The sequence below is a fragment of the Asterias rubens genome, chromosome 20 (assembly GCF_902459465.1).
Source record: "Asterias rubens chromosome 20, eAstRub1.3, whole genome shotgun sequence".
NCBI lineage: Eukaryota > Metazoa > Echinodermata > Asteroidea > Forcipulatida > Asteriidae > Asterias > Asterias rubens.
The window spans coordinates 6,842,379-6,861,680 of record NC_047081.1 but is presented as its reverse complement, the minus strand read 5'-3'; the positions used below and the strand labels follow the sequence as shown (position 1 = coordinate 6,861,680).

The 19,302-nt window shown below is 39.5% G+C and overlaps 1 protein-coding gene across 2 annotated transcripts in view; it reads right to left on the bottom strand.

Moving 5' to 3' along the window:
• Positions 1 to 4,100: 4,100 nt before the first annotated feature.
• LOC117303679 (NACHT domain- and WD repeat-containing protein 1-like) overlaps positions 4,101 to 19,302 on the bottom strand; it is a 50,825-nt gene continuing 35,623 nt past the window's right edge. The window contains exons 15-21 of one of the 2 annotated variants that reach the window (XM_033787938.1): positions 16,125 to 16,283; positions 15,418 to 15,590; positions 13,427 to 13,675; positions 12,335 to 12,530; positions 10,686 to 10,907; positions 9,147 to 9,182; positions 4,101 to 6,632 (exon numbers count right to left, since the gene is read on the bottom strand). In XM_033787938.1, the coding sequence (XP_033643829.1) occupies positions 6,400 to 6,632; positions 9,147 to 9,182; positions 10,686 to 10,907; positions 12,335 to 12,530; positions 13,427 to 13,675; positions 15,418 to 15,590; positions 16,125 to 16,283 (1,268 nt within the window). In that variant the 3' untranslated portion in view covers positions 4,101 to 6,399. The remainder of the gene's footprint in view (positions 6,633 to 9,146; positions 9,183 to 10,685; positions 10,908 to 12,334; positions 12,531 to 13,426; positions 13,676 to 15,417; positions 15,591 to 16,124; positions 16,284 to 19,302) is intronic. The other variant, XM_033787939.1, reaches the window with a different exon arrangement.

The window sequence follows — 19,302 nt, the reverse complement described above, 5'->3', positions numbered from 1 at the left end:
ATGTCATTCAGAAAAAAAATGCAATATATACAATTATGTGATTCAAATCCATGACATTCTTTATACTTATTAGAGTAGATACACAATGGAATGTTTAAGAGCTGCAAAGGTAGCTTAATTTCGAACGTTGGCTAAGCTACAGGGAAAACCTTTAAGCAGGTGTACTTAGTAATTAAGAGTTAATTAATTAGTGCAGCAACTTCCTGCTTTAATAGGCATTATTAATAATTGTGTTTGATTTTCAAGACTATACTACGAAACATACCAGTACTAACCGAACAAGTTGTTTTAGTTTTTTTTTGTAAAGTCCAGGCATGTCCTTTCATTTTTTACAAGGGCTGTACGGCCAGTTTTTAATGAGCAAAGGGCACTTCCATTTGAAAACTTAATCAAATTAAAGGAACACTTATCTGGGGGTAAGGCTTTCACACATCACTCCAAGCCCCCTCCCCGAGCTCTGTTAAATCCATACAACTATCTCTCACAACTGTTACATTTGTGAAAATAATATTTGATTGTCAAATAGCTTTGAAAAACATTTGTGACGTGTACAGTGAAATATGAAGCAAATGAGGAATAAAACAACAGACCACTTACAGATGACACGCCCTCTGATGTCAAGACCAAAGCAAAACATTAACTTTCTGCCTGCCAGTAGGTGCACACTTTGTGTTTTGCATAAATAGGGAATGGCGAGATGTCACAGCTCAAATTACCTTTGAATTATGGGATCCTTTGAAACCAATCCTTAACCAAATTTATGCGAAACACGATGTGGCGCCAGCAGGCAAAATTTCCATAGAAGGCGTAAACAAAGATCACATTACTCGACAAAAAAGTAGAATTTCAGTTTTCCACTCCTTGTAGTGTGAGTTTTATCTCATGGAGTGAACCGGACCATCTCAAAATGAAGCGACAGTTATTAGCACACTCCATGCACACTCCAAGATGTCTGCACTAATAAACAAATATTAAACACTGTACACAAATACCTTATATTGCAAATTAAAAGAAAGCACGCTCCCAATGTAAAACGACGAAAATGATCTTTAGAAATATAAATATGGCTGACCTGTAAACAATCTCAAACATACAAAGAAGAGCTGTAAACTAAAATCAAACAAATAAACATTTGTAAAAGACGTCTCAAAAAGGGGGAACATGATGGGCTGCACTTAAATATATATATATTTAAATTTTAAATTTGGTAATCCTTGTTTATATATATTAACTATTTATAGATTTATATTTTGAGTATATATACAATATGAGCTACAAAAATGTTTGTTCTTTCATATCTCCAATCAGCATATTGAAGATCTGGTATTTAAACACTAAGCAACCAGTAATTAAGGAAAATCACACTGTATCATGAATCAGCTAAGAGTCTGTCGACATCAACAATACTTTTTCGTTCTTTGTTTGTTGTGGTTATGTCAGTGACCGCTATATAAGACCATCTCCCTATGTTCTGATGCCCCTATGTTCTGACGCCCCCATGTTCTGACACCCCCATGTTCTGACGCCCCTATGTTCCGACACCCCCATGTTCTGATGCCACTATAGATGTTCCGACACCCCTATTTTTTTTACACCCCCATGTTCCGACACCTATGTTCCAATACCCCTATGTTCCGACACCCCTATGTTCCAACACCCCTATGATCCGACAACCATTTGTTCACCACCTCTATTTTCTGACACCCCTATGTTCTGGCACCCCTATGTTCCGACAACCCTTTGTTCCTACACCCATATGTTCCGACAACTCTATGTTCCGGCAACCCCATGCATGTTACGACACCCCTATGTTCCGACAACCTCATGTTACGACAACCCCATGATAATTTACAAGCTAGGGTTAGGGTTGGGGTTGGGGTTGGGGTTAGGGTTAGGGTTGGGGTTGGGGTTAGGGTTTGGGTTAGGGTTAGGGTTGGGGTTAGGGTTGGGTAAGGGTTGGGGTTAGGGTTGGGTAAGGGTTGGGGTTAGGGTTGGGGTTAGGGTTGGGGTTAGGGTTGGGGTTAGGGTTAGGGTTAGGGTTGGGGTTAGGGTTGGGGTTGGGAAGATAACCTAGGGGGTTGAAACATAGGGGTGTGACCATTATATCATTAATTGGACTTTATAAACCTTGTTTTGTATCAGATCCAAGCAGAGAGCACCTCAAATCAAAACAGTCTACTCTTATTTTTTACAATTGTTTGCCAATAGAATTTGTTTATCATTTGCAAATTTGAAATATCCCTACACAGTGTGATACGTCAATTACTGGTTGCCTAGTCACCAGGAGAAGGCACTACCTGTGTTATCAATCCACCCATCAAGATGTAGTTCCATCGCTTTGGAGTCACTCTAACTGTCACATGCCAACAGAACTAGCTTTTCAATAAAAACTCATTCATTGATCCCAACTCATTATGAATGAGGCGTTAATTTACTACATCATCACCCTGTGATTCAGCCATTAGTTTTGAAAATTATTGTGAGAAAGGTTTGAACTTAAAAAAAAAATCACCTCAATCTCATACAATTAAGAATGAAGTGATTAAAGGCAAGATATACCTTTGGTAATTATTCTCTAAACATTAATGACCATAAAATCGTTCATGGTAAAGAGCACTGGGGAGCTGTTGATATTATAAAACATAGTTAGAATCAACTCTATAGAAAGGTTTGCGGTAACACAATGTAATGACTATCTCTAATGAGTTGGGGTGGTTCTGTAAAGAACCGTTGGTTTCAACTCGACGTTTCGATCAGTATGCTCTGATCGTCTTCTGGAGAAATAGTCATTACATGGTGTTACCGCAAACCTTTCCATATCGTATTTCCACCACGCAAAGTTTCAGATCCTACTTAGAATCAAATCCCTTTGAAGTCATGAAGTTTTAGAGAAAGGAGTAATTTTTTATCAATCTGAGAATAGAAGAGATGTTAAATTTGCATCGGGGATAAAGAATATTAATTTTGGTTTTTACCCATACACCGATGTGTTTTAGAACTGTATACTCAGTACTTTCCCAAGTCCTGTGAAAAATTTTCACAGGCATGTTACTCGGGTGGGATTTGAACCCATGACCCTTGCAATTCTAGAGCAGTGTCTAATCTGAGAATAGCTTCAGACACAAGGCTCTTCTCAGGCATCGGAAACCCCACAGTTCTGTGCAACAAGGGAGGTGTTCTTTCAGTATTTTTGTGCATGATGACTTTCGATGACCAATTGAGCCCAACTTTTCACAGGTTTGCAATTTGTTGGGATTTGGTACCAACTGAGGATACTGGTCGTTGACAATTACTAAAAGTATACCTGCCTTCAAAGACACTGGACACTATTGGTAATTGTCAAACACCAGTCTTCTCACTTGGTGTATCTCAGCATATGCATAAAATAACAAACCTGTGAAAATTTGAGCTCAATCGTTCGTTGAAGATGGGAGATACTAATGACAGAAAAAACACCCTTGTCACACGAAGCTGTGTGCATTTAGATGGTTGATTTCGAGACCTCATGAGGTCTTGAAATCAAATTCTTGAAAATTACTTCTTTCTCACAAACTATGTCACTTCAGAGGGAGCCGTTTCTCACAATGTTTTTATACTATCAACCTCTCCACATTACTCGTTACCAAGTAAGGTTTTATGCTAATAATTATTTTGAGTAACTACCTTTAACCTGATACAACAACTGTGTCGTCATTGTCGACACAGCAAGGAATCCTTGATTGTTTCAACACCACCAATTGAGTTCAAACCTTTCTCATATCAACTTAAATCAATAATTATTACAACTTGAATCCCACATTGCACAATTTGTCCAATTAAAATCAAATCATTGTTTTCCATAGAGTCCTAAACTAGATAATCTGTAATCCTCACGAACACAATCATCTTATTAGACTTGTGGACAAGTCGTTAATGGTTTGTCGCCGTGATAGTCGAGTCGTGGTGGTGGCATAGAGACACTACACAGCGCGAGAGCAATAGTCTAACGGGGCCAGCCGTCGATTTCACCAAACTCTTCCTAACTTAGGAATTATCTCGGGACTTTGGATGAGTTAAGTTCCGTATCCAGAGACGTTAGAACGCATTGAACCCATCCCATCCCAAGTTAGGATGAGTTACCCGTCCTAACTTATATAGGATTAATTCTAGCGTTTCGTGAAATCGGCTGCAATAGTCTCCAGAGAATACCGCCAGTGGTGCTGGAATCGCGGAGAGAGTCGGAATGCTATCGCCGCGACAGACCTGTAACGACTTGTCCACAAGTCTATCATCTTGTAAGTTACACTATCAATTTGGTTTTGTCTTTATGGTTGACAACGATCCCTAGTCCCTTTTGAACGACCCCGTTTGAAAAATAGTACAAAACATACAGATCTTAGAAGCATTATTTAAAGTTGATGTTCTATAAAAGTGACAAAGGTGAGTAGTGCACGAAGGAAAGAAAATGGTTGATACTTGAAATGTACATTTACCATAGAAAAAGAACCCAGAGAACGCTGAGTGCGCCATTGTGCGTGCGATTTCAAACCTCTTTTATTGAACGCATACACCATTGTTTTTGCCATATAGTTTCCGTCATAAACAATGACCAACGTAGAAACGGTCCATGTGTGTAGCCATTTTGCTAAACGTGCGTGTCACGTGGTGATAATTTTGCCATACACGCATATCGTGTGGTATTGCCATACACGCGTATCGTGTGGTATCGATACATACATGTACGCCGCGTCCACAGAGGGCGGCCGAGCTCAGCATTCTCTGGGATATATTTCTATGACATTTACTAAACTCTGCAGGCAGCATGTCAGATATCGTTAACTTCTTCCTTTTCCAAAAGGGGTTTTTGCTGTTGGTTAAAACGTTACTTGCTGCTTATCCGGAAAACTCTGCCCAGTTTTGATTTTTACTGCTTACTAGAAAAACTCTCACTTACTTAGAGTTGACAAGGATGGTTGCTTAAGCGTGTTCTTGGGACACAGAACGACCCAGTTTCATGAAGCTGTTCAGCAGAAAATTCTTCTTAGCAAATTTCTTGCTTAGGCAAGAGATGGCCAAGGTACCAGTCTCAGCAATACTAATTGTATGGTGTTCTCTGGCTGGTAACCTAATTTCGCTCAGCAAATTTTTTCGATTTGTGCTAAGCAATTTTTTGTGTTTACAGGCTTTATGAAATTGGGTCCAGGTGTGGTTGCTTGAGAGTTACAATATTATAACCAGAGATGGTAAGTTCAAGAGGGGCTCCAAGGTTAAATTGAGTTGTGTGATGCAATATTTTCCAAATGATAGAGTCATCATGATAGAGAGGAAAAATTTCAAGATTCTTATCTCACGATTATGGTGTAAAATGCCAGTTTTTATTTGATATTCTTTTGTTGTGAAGTTTGAAATGTGACGTCATCGAACGTCAAACAAAGAATCTGTTCATTAAAGAGGATTTTCAGTGGCAGTTAAGTGGTGAAATTCAATGCAATGTTGACTGAATATCATCAAGGTTCAGGAATGAACTGAGAAATTCTCCAACAATAATGTCAATATCACTATATTTGAAATGTGTCGCAATGAAACGTTTTAAGATTTGGACAGAAATTGCACTTGAAGAATGTCAAACACAGTGACATTTTACACTGTTTTAAGGTAAAGTCAGACATATGTAAATACGTTTTCATCTTCATAAGAACAGTAGCGATTGATAAAAGAGTGGATCACAAAACTGAATATGATCTTGGAGCCCTCTTTAACAGCAACCAGTGAGAGAAAAACTACAATAATTTTTAAAGAAATTGTCCTCATGAAAGACTTCTTTGGCTCAAAATGACAGTAAACACTGCCACCAATCTCCCATGTGAGATCAAACTGAAGTAAAATGGGAAACAGATTATTGTATTTCAGATTTTTACAGATGTCTTCAAGAAATAGTGGTTTTTTTGTTGAGATGTTGAGTTGACCAAATAATCATCGGACTCCATATGAATCATTCAAGAAATTGCTGAAGACTCACTTGTTTCGTCGAGAGTGATTTGTATGATGGGCCATCTTTGTTTCTTGTTTTAATCTGTTGTGCAGATATCCATGCGTTTTGCATCCTCTGGAAAAGATGCTCTGTAAATGCAAGCTTATTACATATCATTTTGAGTTGACCAAGCCATTATGAAGTTTCCCTGGAAAGGGTGCTCAATAATGCAAATTTTTTATTATCATTATTATTTTGAGTTGACCATGCCTGTATGAAGTTTCCCATCCAAAGAAAGACTTAGATGTAAAAAAAAGAAAAAAAAAAAATCTTCACCAAGTAAATTTCAGAGTTTTCGTTCGCAGCAAGTGACGTCAGTAACCAACAACCTCATCCCCTTAAATTCTCTCTCTAAACACAGATAGTTACCTCCTCCTGAATCTTGCCAGTCAGAACAGCAGACACACCCCCGACTTCTTGTTCTTCTTAGACTTGCCCGATGTGGGCGTGGCATCTTGGTAGCTTTGGTGGCGCGCCTTGGCGGCCGTCACAATGGCCTTGGGACGGGAGGAGTCCGGGGCCGAGCTAGTTGACTTGCGAGTGATGGCGGGCATCTGCAGAGACGTTTGCTTGTGGACCAGCGGCGGTTTGGGTTTGATCGGGAGCACGGTGCTCGAGGACTCTGAAGAACAAAATTAAGGGGGGTGAAAGGGAAAAAAAGTTAAAGACAACCAGATATAAAATTTACCCAAATTCTAACTAAATTTGGGGTTGAACAAAGAAAAATGATGAAGGTGGGTTCTTAACATGTACCTAATTCTGTGTAGTGCCGGTGTTGCAGGGAATCTATCCCCCATATGGCGAACTGTGTACAAACTACTTCAAATAGCGCCCTCTTGTGAATTTTCCTCCTCAGCCCATGTTAATTTCCCATATGGGGTACCGAATCTCTGGGGGACCGGAATTCCCAGGACACCGGCACTCTACCAACTGAGCCCTTATAGCCCTTGTTGGCAGCCCTTGTTGGCAGTCTCAATATTTTGCCAAAGTCTTTGTGAGTTGAGCGCTAGTGTGGCAGAAGATTTTGTCCCCATATGACGAATTGTGTACAAAGTGCATTAGATGCTGTCTTTTGAATCAACTTTCTTTAGCCAATATTAATTTACTACATTTTAAATAGGGACACACTGGGGACAAAATCCCCTACGACATCGACATAACTAGTGGAGGTTGCAGGTTCAAATCCAACTTGAGTCAAATTTTCTTTGCTCATCCCAAAAGCATTTTAAATTTACCACTTAATTTCCGTTGTGGGTTATTACTGGAAACACTTTACAGTTTTAATCAATAAGTTGGCACAATAAAAGTATGTGGCCATAAAAACGTGGGTGAAATTTGTGATAGCAAACTGCACTAAACTTAGAAGTTTGTTAAGGCTTATTTGTTGAAGGGGACAGTAATCCGTCAACAAACATGACTGCAATAAGGAAATATGACACAAGTTATTCTAGAATGTAATAAATGAGGTACGCAAAATAAAATGTTAAGGGGTTTGGTTTAATGCAGGGGAATTAGCGGACACATGCTCAATGACAACATGCATGGCTTTCAAGTCATGGTGATGGAAATGAAGAAACAGAAAACAAAATAAAATCATAAAAGGAATGAATAATGATTAGATTCAGTTTTAAAAAGAAGAAGATGCAATTACAAATCTTAGTTGACCGAGATTTATTAAGTTATATAGTTTTCATCAGTACAAGCTTTAAAATATCAGTGTGCTAAATTTCTTGTGAAACATGTGCTGTGTGTGGAACATTTCTCTTTTTAGAGCCAACACTCCCACAAAAGAGATTGGTTGTACCTGCAAGTTTACTATTTATGTATACACCAATTCAGGCGCGCACCGGGCACGCAAGTGTTGAGCAACGCGGCCATTGCTGAGGTAACATGTGCCTAGTTTTGTGCACAGAGACATAAGGAAATCATGTTTCTTTTCTCTTTTTATGGAAAATTAATGTCTTTCTCGACAATCTGTGCGTCTTCTCTGACATGGCTGCATGATATGACAATTTACTACATTCTTGCTATTTTTATTTTTTAATTAAGCACAAAGGAAAATACTGAAATTCTGACAAAATCTCATTTTAGTGACTATTTTATTCAGTTTCCGCGCATTTCCCCCTAATTCACCTTAGACAAGCACCGTTTTCAAGATGATTCGGTTTCTATATAGTTGCAAATTTTGTAGTCAGTGATCTTCATTAGTATATCATGATGTCCTGTTAAGGAAAATGTGATAGTCGCTGAGGAAAACATTTCATGTCCATAAAGAGTGAAAAGAAACATGGTTTCCTCATGTCTTTGTGCACAAAACTAAGCACATGTACACCGCAGCAATGGCGCACGGTGTTTAACACTGCGCGCCTGAATTGGTGTATAGTTTCTTCCTACGACAAATTTTGTTTACAGTTTACTGCTGCACTCCAAAAAAATGTATGTGTTTTTGTCTTCCTGAAAGCCAAACTAGAACAGTCAACTATTGTGAATTATTTGCTGCGAATTTGTGATGTTAAAATTGTTAAAATTGTATCGCATTCGCATTCACAGGAAGTATGAACTGGTCTTTAAACAAAACCAAACAATTTGAACCGGTAGGATTTGAAACTTTGCATGGTGGGAGAATTATATGGTGAGGTTTGCACAGCACCAGGGCCCAATTACATAGAGCTGCTAAGCACAAAAATTTGCTTAGCATGAAATATCTTCCTTGATAAAAACAGGACTGCCAACCAAATTTCCATTTGTCGCATACTCTTATTGCTTGTTACTAGTATTCAGCTGTTGTTTGCTTATCCTGAAAATCACGTTGAAATTTGGTTGGTAATCCTGTTTTTATCCACGCCAAAATTCCATGCTAAGCAAATTGTTGTGCTTAGCAGCTCTGTTAAATTGGGCCCTGGTTTAAACCTCTCTTGGAGAAGGGTTGTTTCTGAAAAGAACCGTTCCCCACTGCAAACCATACATTTTAATTTGAAACCTGTGATCAGAAATTAGACTTGTATGCTATGTGAGTGTGTTTTTGACACGTTGGGCTACACACAGATGTATAGGATTTTGAGAATAACACCAGGGAATAGACAGGAAGTGACTGGCTACAAGTCTATTCATGCAACACTTATTTATATCAACACACCTTCCTCTTGGACACTAGTCCCCAAATCACGCTGACCTACAAAATCAAATCAAATCAAATCACAAATCAGCCATCGGAGGTTGGGCACTAAATGAGGTCAAAGGTTAAATAATAATACTCCCATGTGGTACATGTACCATGTAGACCAATGCAGGAAACCAATAACCTTTTAGGAAGGGTTGCATGATTAGAAGTCTAGATACCAGACTTAAAGGCAGTGGATACTATTGGTAATTACTAAAAATAATTATTAGCATAAAACCTTACTTGGTGACGAGTAATGGGGAGAGGTTGGTAGTATAAAACATTGTGAGAAACAGCTCCCTCTGAAGTGACTTAGTTTTTGAGAAAGAAGTAATTTTCCACAATTTTTATTTTGAGACCTTCGTTTTAGAATTTGAGGTCTTGAAATCAAGCATCTGAAAGCACACAACTTCCTGTGACCATGATGCGACAAGGGTGTTTTTTTCTTTTCATTATTATCTCGCAACTTCGACGACCGATTGAGCTCAAATTTTCACAGACTTGTTATTTTATGCACATGTTGAGATACACCAACTAGTCTTTGACAATTACCAATAGTGTCCAGTGGCTGGTTCATACATTCTGCGAATGCGATAGGAATTTTGACGTCACAAATTCGCAACGAACGGATGAACTGTGTTCATCTCCTGCGAAAAACATTCGCTGCACAAACAGCCATTACATGTGACAACAAAATTCCCTTGGCATTTGCAGGAAGTATGATTAACCAGGCTTGAAGCATTGTATGCAAAATAAAGTCTTATTTGCCTGTAAAGGAAATGAACAACTCAATATAGAAAATAATCTTTTTAAGCATTATTATTATGGAAAGCAAATTTTGATTTAAGCAGGGATATGTTATCAGCTGCAAAACCCAAAGATGATGGATGAAACCACATAATCTGGGGGGGGGGGGGAGAGGAAGGGTCGGGGAAGGGAAGGTTAAGTGCTTGGATGGCAAAATGTTATATACAGAGCAACCAGCCTGTTTTTGATGATAATAGTACTTCAAAGAAATCAAGCTCGCTGGAACGTTAGAGTCTTTTATACCGAGTTGATTTTAAGACCGCAGAACTTCACCCCCAGCATACTCCACACAACCCCCAATCTGACTTTAGAGTCCAATTTCATGAAGCTGCTGAAGCACAAGAAGTAACTCATTACAATAAGATTTTGCTTACCAGAATATGGTTACCGGCCAAACTACCATACTTCTCATGTACCTTCTATGACTGGTATCATGCTCGTTTCTGCCTATAGCAGAAAATTGTTAAGCAATTCTTTTTCTGTTTAAGCAGCTCGATGAAATCAGGACCAGGGAACAATGTCATTCTGCTGAAGCAGAAAACATTGCTTAAAACAGTTTCTGCTGAGCAGAATGAGCAGGATACCACTCACAAATCACACTTATGACATGGTAGTTTGGCTGGTAATCTTATTCTGGTAAGCGCAATCTTGTTATGCTCAGCGACGGATCTATATTTGAGGTGGAACAGAATCTCATCAAGCCCTTACCCTCTCGTATGTCAATATCAACTTGACTCTGTGATTTGATGTCTGTTGCTGGGCTGTTATGTAAACAAAGCAAAGGAGCGCATCCCCCTTCTAGAAGACGTACAACGATGTGACTGGCATCAAAGGACATCTGTAGCTCAGCTACGGCTACATTCATGTGGAACGCTGTGACTAGGAGACCGGTCTGCACGGCCCAGACGCAGACAGTGCCGTCATGAGAACCTGTAAGGTAGGTGGGAGAACGAAACAAAAGGTTACAAACAGTCATATTGGAAATTGTTGGCAAACCGGCCTTGTGGAGTTAAGCCCGGCTCATACTTCCTGCGAATGCGAGAGCGAAGCGAATTTTGGTGACGCAACAATTGGTACGCCTCCTTTTCCCTTTGTGACGCAATGAAATTCGCATCGCACAAAGCATTTGCAGGAAGTATGAACCGGGCTTCAGTAAATTTTCAATCCTCACTGAATGTATTTAAGCGTAAAGTCAAAGTCTACTATTATTTTTGTTTTGTATTAATATTTAGTTTTTTTTATCATTACTTATCGTTTTTAAGTTTATCTATTCATGTAAATTCTTGCAGTTATTTCTGATAGTGTGTTTTTGCCCTCTTGTCTGTCTGTCCGTCTGTCTGTCAATGTTTTTGTCTTTTGTGTCCATTTTTGTCTTGTCCTGTTTGGCATCCCCAAATCAAGCAAACGCTTACCGGGGATTGCAACCATTTCACTTACTCTGTCCTTTTCTTACTATTATTACTTAGTTTCATTAATAATTAGCTGTTTTAATGTTAATCTTTATTTTGTACGTGTATGATACTTGTCACATTCTTTGTGAAATGGATATGAATGTTGTTGAATTGAATCTCTAATGAAAACAAGAATGAAAAAGGTGGCAGGATAGAACAGGTAAACCTTTCTTCGGATTGAACAACAGGGGTGCGTTCCCCTCGCCCAAACGTATCGCAACTGTCTACCCAAGTTTTTTAATCATTGGACGATTGGTTGTGCATTTGAGATGACAATATGGTGGTGCTCTGTAATGAAGATAGGGACACCATACGCAATTCTTTTAAAAGTTGGGTTTTGCTGTATTGTAGGTTTATTTTAGTCATCTTGTGCTAATCAAGACATCAGCTACATGTAATTAAATTAATAATAATAATAATAATATTAACAATAATAACAATAAACAATGCTTATAAAGCGCCTTACATCCATGACTGGACCCCAAGGCGCTGTACAAATTAAAATAGCACCAAACAAGAGGCTGAAATAATCACAGAGCCTAAAATGATTTGTTATTTCACCTGACTCCGTTATCAACCACCGAAAACACACTATAACTATGTTTGTGGCAGGTAAATAAATATAGTCTGATTAATGTATTGTTTGCCAACGGTGGCGGCGCACAACTCGTTCCACTTAAAATTGTCGCAAGTGTGCGCAACGTTTGCGCAATAGGAGACTTTCTAACGCTAGGCGGCAGCAGACATACCGGGTAAATTTCCATTGTTTACGTAGTTCTGAACATGCGCATAATTCTGAGAACAATGGATTTACCCGGTAAGTCTGCTGCCCTCTATCGTCCCAGAAAGTCTCCCATTGGAACGAACCCCACAATTCAACTTCTGAAAATCCCTGGCATTTTTTACCTGAGACAACGATACTACCATCACTGGTCATCTTCACACTGGTAACTATGTCCGTGTGCCCAGTCAGTATCTTCTCAATCTCACCGGTACCCATGTTCCAGATGATCAACGTCTTGTCGTGCGAGCCGGAGATCACATGACGATTGTGATCGGCCGTAGCGACGCAGGACACCTTGTCATCGTGGCCAGCGAGGATCTGGAGAGAAGAGGTTTAAAGGTCAAGAGGATGGATAAGAAATCAGAATAAAAGCATAAAGAGACTGTGCAAGATTCGTGCGTATTGAAAAACAAATCAAACCAACGGAACGGAGAGTACATTTTTCTGTGAAAACAAATCTTCTTTTAAAATTTAAATTACTTCCTAAATTACAACAACCCAGAACAGACTAAACAACGGCATTAAAACCGACGTGATAAAATGATTTTCGCTCTTGCCCATTCTCTTACTATTGGTAATTGTTGGTGTATCTCAACATATGCATATAATAACAAACATGTGAACATTTTAGCTCATTTGGTCGTCGTTGCGAGACAATAATGAAATAAAAAAAACACCCTTGTCACACGAAGTTGTGTGCTTTCAGATGCTTGATTTCGAGACCTCAACTTCTAAATCTGAGGTCTCAAAATTGCAGGTGGAAAATCATGTGATTCTCGAAAACTAAATTACTTCAGAGGGAGCCGTTTTTTCACAATGTTGGGATTACCAATAGATAATTATTAAGTGTCCACTGCCTTCAAGGTCGCGACACGAGACATTTACGAAGCATGGTTTTCTACTTTTCCTAGTTCCTTGATAGAGCTAAGACATCTTACACCAGTCAAGTCAACCTACTTAAATATCCCTAGGAAGGAACAGCAGCATCTTACAGTCTCACACAAATTTAGAGTATCTTTGACCGCACCCTGCTTTTAACATTTAACTTCGGTTTATTTTGAATGGCGGTGCATTGTTTCTTGTAACAATAGACAAACACGCAATAATAATGTTATTAAAAAAACTAAAAAAATTTAAGTTTGTTGTTCCCTTGATGTAAATTTGGTTCAAACACGCCTTCATAGGATAAAAAATACTGCGGCTTTGCAACTTACTTGCGTCAACTTCCCCGTCTCAGTCTCCCAGATCTTCAGCGACATATCTTCCGATCCGGTGATGGTGAAATGGTTATCCTTGGTCACCACCAGGCAGGTGATGGTCTCGACGTGGTTGATCGTCTTGACGGACTCGCCGCTACCGACCGACCAGATCTTCATGAGTTCGTTCCGATCGCCGCTGATGGCAAAGTCGTTGTTGGGAGTCAGCGTCACCATGGAGGACGGGCCGCTGCAGGAGAGGAGTACCTGAGGAGGTTGAAGAGGAGAAAGATTCAGATACACATTTATTTCCATGCTTCTATGATAATAACGAAAAGCAGTACAGGTAAATAAGGGAATAAAAGTGTACAGACGAGTTCTTAAACATTCGTTTAAAACCAGCAACGAACCTGCAAGGTTTTAAATGGCCATTTAAAGGAACACGTTGCCTTGGATCGGTCGAGTTGGTCTTTGAAAGCATTTGTAACCGTTTGTTATGAAATGCATATGGGTGGAAAGATGTTGTAAAAGTAGAACACAATGATCCACACAACCATGCCTCGAAATTGCGCGGTTTTCCTTTCACCTCGTCGACTAACACGGTCGGCCATTTATGGGAGTCAAATTTTTGGCTCCCATAAATGGCCGACCATGTTAGTTCGCAAAGTAAAAGGAAAACCACGCAATTTCGAGGCAATTTTGTGTGGATCATTGTATTCTACTTTTAAAACATCTTTCCACCCATATGCATTTTATAACAAACATTTACAAATGCTTTTTATAGACCAACTCGTCCGATCCAAGGCAACGTGTTCCTTTAAGAACGAGTCAAGCTACTCTTTTATTCCCATTCATAAAATGCCTTTTTGGTTAAAAGCCGTAATTAAGTAAGATAACCCTGTAAAACCTATCCCTCTCCGACGTGCTTGCAAGCTCTGAACATGTATGTCCGTGTGTTGCATTGGTATGACTGAGACGACAGTTTCGGGATCCGTTCGTGCGCGTATAGTCTTGGTGCAAGACGCTCTCGTTTTCCCTTCACACACAGCGCGGCCAACTCACCGACAGCGCCCACATCGCCCGTAACAAGAAACGTCTTGCACCAAGACTAGCGCATAGGATTCAAAAACGTCCGGTTATAAAATCAGCTCCAGCTGTTTAAACACCCCAACGTGACGCGCTCTCCACCAAAAGGAATAGCGAAAGTGGCTGAGGTATTTATGAATAAGGATTAAAGGGGCAATTCAGAATTGTCAATGTTTAAAACTGAAATTGTGGGTGGGTGGGTCATAATTGCTCTTATAAATCAGCATTACATTGACAAATATAGCCCAACCTTTAATGAAGGACAATTGTGCATACTGATGTAGAAAAAAAACTAATGTAGATTCTTTAGTAAAACTTTCATTTAATTTTATTTGTTCTGGTTTTAAAGTCAAGGACTCTCACAAAAGCAACTTTAATCACTGTACTAGCCAATAACCGAAAGGAGAGATGACAATGAAGAAAGTGTCAGTTAAGTTTTAGATGTGGGAGGAAAACCCCAAAGAATTATTCCAGGGGAAAACCCAGGCAGTCGAGTAGGGACTGAAAACCCAATCCACATAGTGCCCCTGGTTTGATTCCAAACGGAGTCCTAGAGGTGGAAGGCGAGGAAATATACCATAACACCAACCCTACCACCCATCTTAGGGTGCACTTGATTAGCTTCCCTGGGTTGACCCTGCAGTGTTCACTCGGGAGAGCCAATGACAAGAGCTAATCCAACGATCACTCACCCTCTCGTGGTGACGTCATGCACCTAGGGCCAGCCCCAAGTGACCCACTCCACAAGCAGGGCACTTGGGGCTGTCCTGTGAGCCCCTGGAATGACGTCAAAGCTATTCAAACGTAACAGGGGCAGACCGAGGTCGACCCAGGGAAGCTAATCGAACACACCAACAGCAATGACTCAAAGATGAACCGCTTTGTACACTCAAGTCGTCTTCTGTTAAAATTCAGTTTCTTACCTCACCAGATTCAGCTTTCCATAGTTTCATGTAGTTACTGAAATCAGCCGATAGGATGCGCTTGTTGTCTGATGTGATCAGAACGTTGGAGATGACATCGGTGTGGTCGGTAAAGTGAACCACGACGACCCCTGACCCTGCACTCCATACACGTACAGACTTATCCTCCGATCCTGTAGGAAAAAGATCAATGTTAATTTGTCTGATGAGCAGCACAACCAATCACAATGATTGACTATGGAGATGAATATGAATACGCATGAATGTTCATGCTGTGTATCTCTTCCAGGGTACAAACTTTAAGCTGCTCAACAGAAAATGGTAAGCACAAATAAGCAGAACCACAGACGTCATTACATGGTAATTTTGGGCTGGTTAACTGCCTTTTTGTTCAGAAAGATTTTAATGTGAGCTACTAACCAACCAAAGAGGTATTTAAATGCAAAAACAAATATAAGCCGGTTCATACTTCCTGGGAATGAGAATGCGATACGATTTGTGACATCACAATTTTGCATGTTGGAATGTGTTCGACTCTTGCGAAACATTCGTTGCGAAAACAGCCATGTGGCGTCAAATGTCGTTTAGCATTCGCGTTCGCCGGAAGTATGAACCAGGCTTCAGACATTTTTGTGTGCTTTTTCTTATCTGCTGCATGGATTTGCCTCAGTTATGAATATTCAACAAGTGGGAGTGGCCAGACTTACCAGACACAGCAAAGCTGCCATCATCAGCCAGAGCGAGGCATGTGATTGGCTTGGTATGCTCGCATAATATATTCATCATTTGGCAGAGTTCTAGGTTCCAGAGTCTCAGAGTGCAGTCTGTGGATCCAGTGATTGCATAGATGCCTTCTTTACTCAGAGCTGTAGGGAGAGAGGGACAGAGGAAACGATGTCACGAAATGGCAACATTTTTCTCTATCTCATCAATCAATCGACAGGTAAGCTTGGGCGATATCGATTTATTTTATTCACGATATATCGCCGACAATATATCACGATATTCGATATAATCGCGATTAATTAAATTTGACATCGATTATCGCTATATATCGATTATCGCTATATATCGGGATGTATCGATATTTCAATTAAAACCAAATCCATCCGATATCGAAATCGTTTCCAAATTAATATCGCGATATTCGATAATATCGTGATATCGCCCAAGCTTATCGACAGGCGATTCACTTAAGTGGGATTCACACCCATGACCCTTGCACTGCTAGGGCAGATGTCTTACCACCAGACCACTGAGCTAGCCTGGTGGCTAAAGGCAGTTCGAGTCCTATTTTGGAGAAAAAAGACAGGGTTTTCGTTTACCAGGATAGAGTTGTGTGGTGTGTCAGACATAGAGCCCGACTCAAACATGCGGCAACGCAACAACTTGGTTCGATTGAGTGAGTGTGAGTGAGTGACTGGACACGCTTGGTAATTACTCTAAACAATTAGAAGCATAATAACTGACTTGGTATTGAGCAATGGAGAGTTGTTGATAGTATAAAACATAAGGAGAAACAGCTCCTTCTGAAGTAACTTCAGGCCTGGAGCCACTTTTTGGCATCTTAAAGCACAACAAAATTGTGCCACAAGCATGTTTTTTCTTTCATTATTCTCTTGCAACTTTGATGACCAATTCAGCCAAAATTTTACAGATTTGTTATTAAATGTTTATGTTCGGATACTGTGAGAATACTGGTCTTTGACAATTACTGAAGGTGTCCAAGGAGTATTGCCATCATAAACAAAATTGGCAATACGGGAGATTTGAACCATAAGATCATTCTTTTGCCATCTAGAGTGGTGTTTGGGGAAGTAAAACTCAGCGTCAATGAAATTCAAAACAAACGAATGCAAATGAAACCAATCTTTTGGTGAAACACTTTGTCATCTCTTCTCACCGATTCCTGAGTGCCTAAGATGCACTTAAGATTCAAGCATTTTCTGAAGATAAATTGACACAGAGGAGAGATGAAGGTCTCCAGGCGACGCACTCCGTCAAGAAAGGAATAAATCACCCTAGAGACACTAAGGTGCTAGCAGGAGTGATCGCTACGACCTGCTGCTGTGAGAGGACGCCCGACGGCTATCGGAATAACAACCGAGTTTGTGAAACTTTGCGAGGATACAGAGCTTTTGTTTGCCAGAACATGATAGCTTTAAAGGCACTGGACACTCTTGGTAATTGTCAAAGACCAGTTTTCTCACTTGGTGTATCTCAACAATGCACAAAATAACAAACCTGTGAAAATTTGAACTCAATTGGTCGTTGAAGTTGCAAGATAATAATGGAAGCACCCTTGTCACACAAAGTTTCAGATGCTTGATTTCGGGACATCAAAATCTATTCAGAGGTCTCAAAATCGAATTCAAATATTTTAGTGGAAAATTACTTCTTTCTCTAAAACTACGTTACTTCAGAAGAAGCCGTTTCTCACAATGTTTTTTACTATCAACAGCTCTCCATTGCTTGTTACCGAGTAAGTTGTTATGCTAACAATTAATTTGAGTACATGTAATTACCAATAGTGTCAAGTATTGTGCCTTTAAGCTGTGAAATTGTCAAGTGTTTTGAAGGAAACTGAACATTGGGTCAGCAGATGGTGTGGTACTTCTCACGATAGAGATAATTTGTCCCCCGATAAACACATTTCGTGACAATGAAGAGCTTGAGGATTGATTTTAAAGGTATTGCCATAGATTGATTTTTGTCAACGTAGTGCTGATTTAAAGGGAAGGTACACTATTGGTAAGTGTCAAAGACCAGTGTTCTCACTTGGTGTATCTCAACATATGCATAAAATAACAAACCTGTGAAAAATTGAGCTCATTTGGTCATCGCAGTTGAGAGAAAATGAAAAAGAAAAAACACCCTTGTTGGACGAATCTGTGTGCTTTCAGATAAGAATAAAAGACTTCTAGCTAGAAGTCTTTTATTATTTTAGTGAGAAATTACCTCTTTCTCAAAAACTACGTTACTTCAGAGGGAGTCGTTTCCCACAATGTGTTATACTATCAACAGCTCTCCAATGCTAGTTACCAAGTCAGTTTTTAAGTTAATATTTGTTTTGAGTAATTACCAAACGTGTACCTTCCCTTTAAGTAAATTCTAATCATTTGGACAAGCATTCCTACTTGAAATGCCCTATCTTTAAGAAGTTGACGACTCGATGCAGAATTGAAACAAGTTGCCTTTAGGCAACACTTTCAACTGAAGAGTAAAAGCCACAGACACTGATCATGTGATGTTTCGGATGATTTTTTTTTGCAGTTAATTAGTTTGATGTTTCTTGCATAAATGCTTGGTTATTGTTACTATACACAGACTTCAGTATCTTACTGAGAAGGACAAACTTATTTTCCGTATGAGTTCTCTCTAATGATAAAACCATTATGAACTTTGTTGCTTAGTAAATACTCTCTATATGCATGATATGGGATTTGTGAATTGCATGGTGAGATATCAACACATATTTGGTTTTTGGTAACACCATGTGTGTGTCTACTGTTCTTTTGAGAACTGTCTTGCTTATATTCTACTACTGCTGAGAAGATTTTCAGAATTTGGGAGACTTCTCAGTTCTTTCCTTCTTTTAACTACTACGTGGGCGGAGAGTAGATAATCGGCCTTGACTACTACTTTAATCCATTAACTTCACTGTGAAGTGACTTCTAAATTGGTCACAAGGTTTCGACTAGCTTACTCTAGTCATCGTCAGGAGACTGACGATGACTATTCTCTGCATTTAAAGAAAACCAAATAATTTTTCATATTTATATTCACGCTAAATTACCTTGTTGTTACCCTTCCCCATGGTATGGTATCTGTTTCGGGTTTTTTAAAACAAATATTAGAGCAATACCACACAATAATAAAATGTCA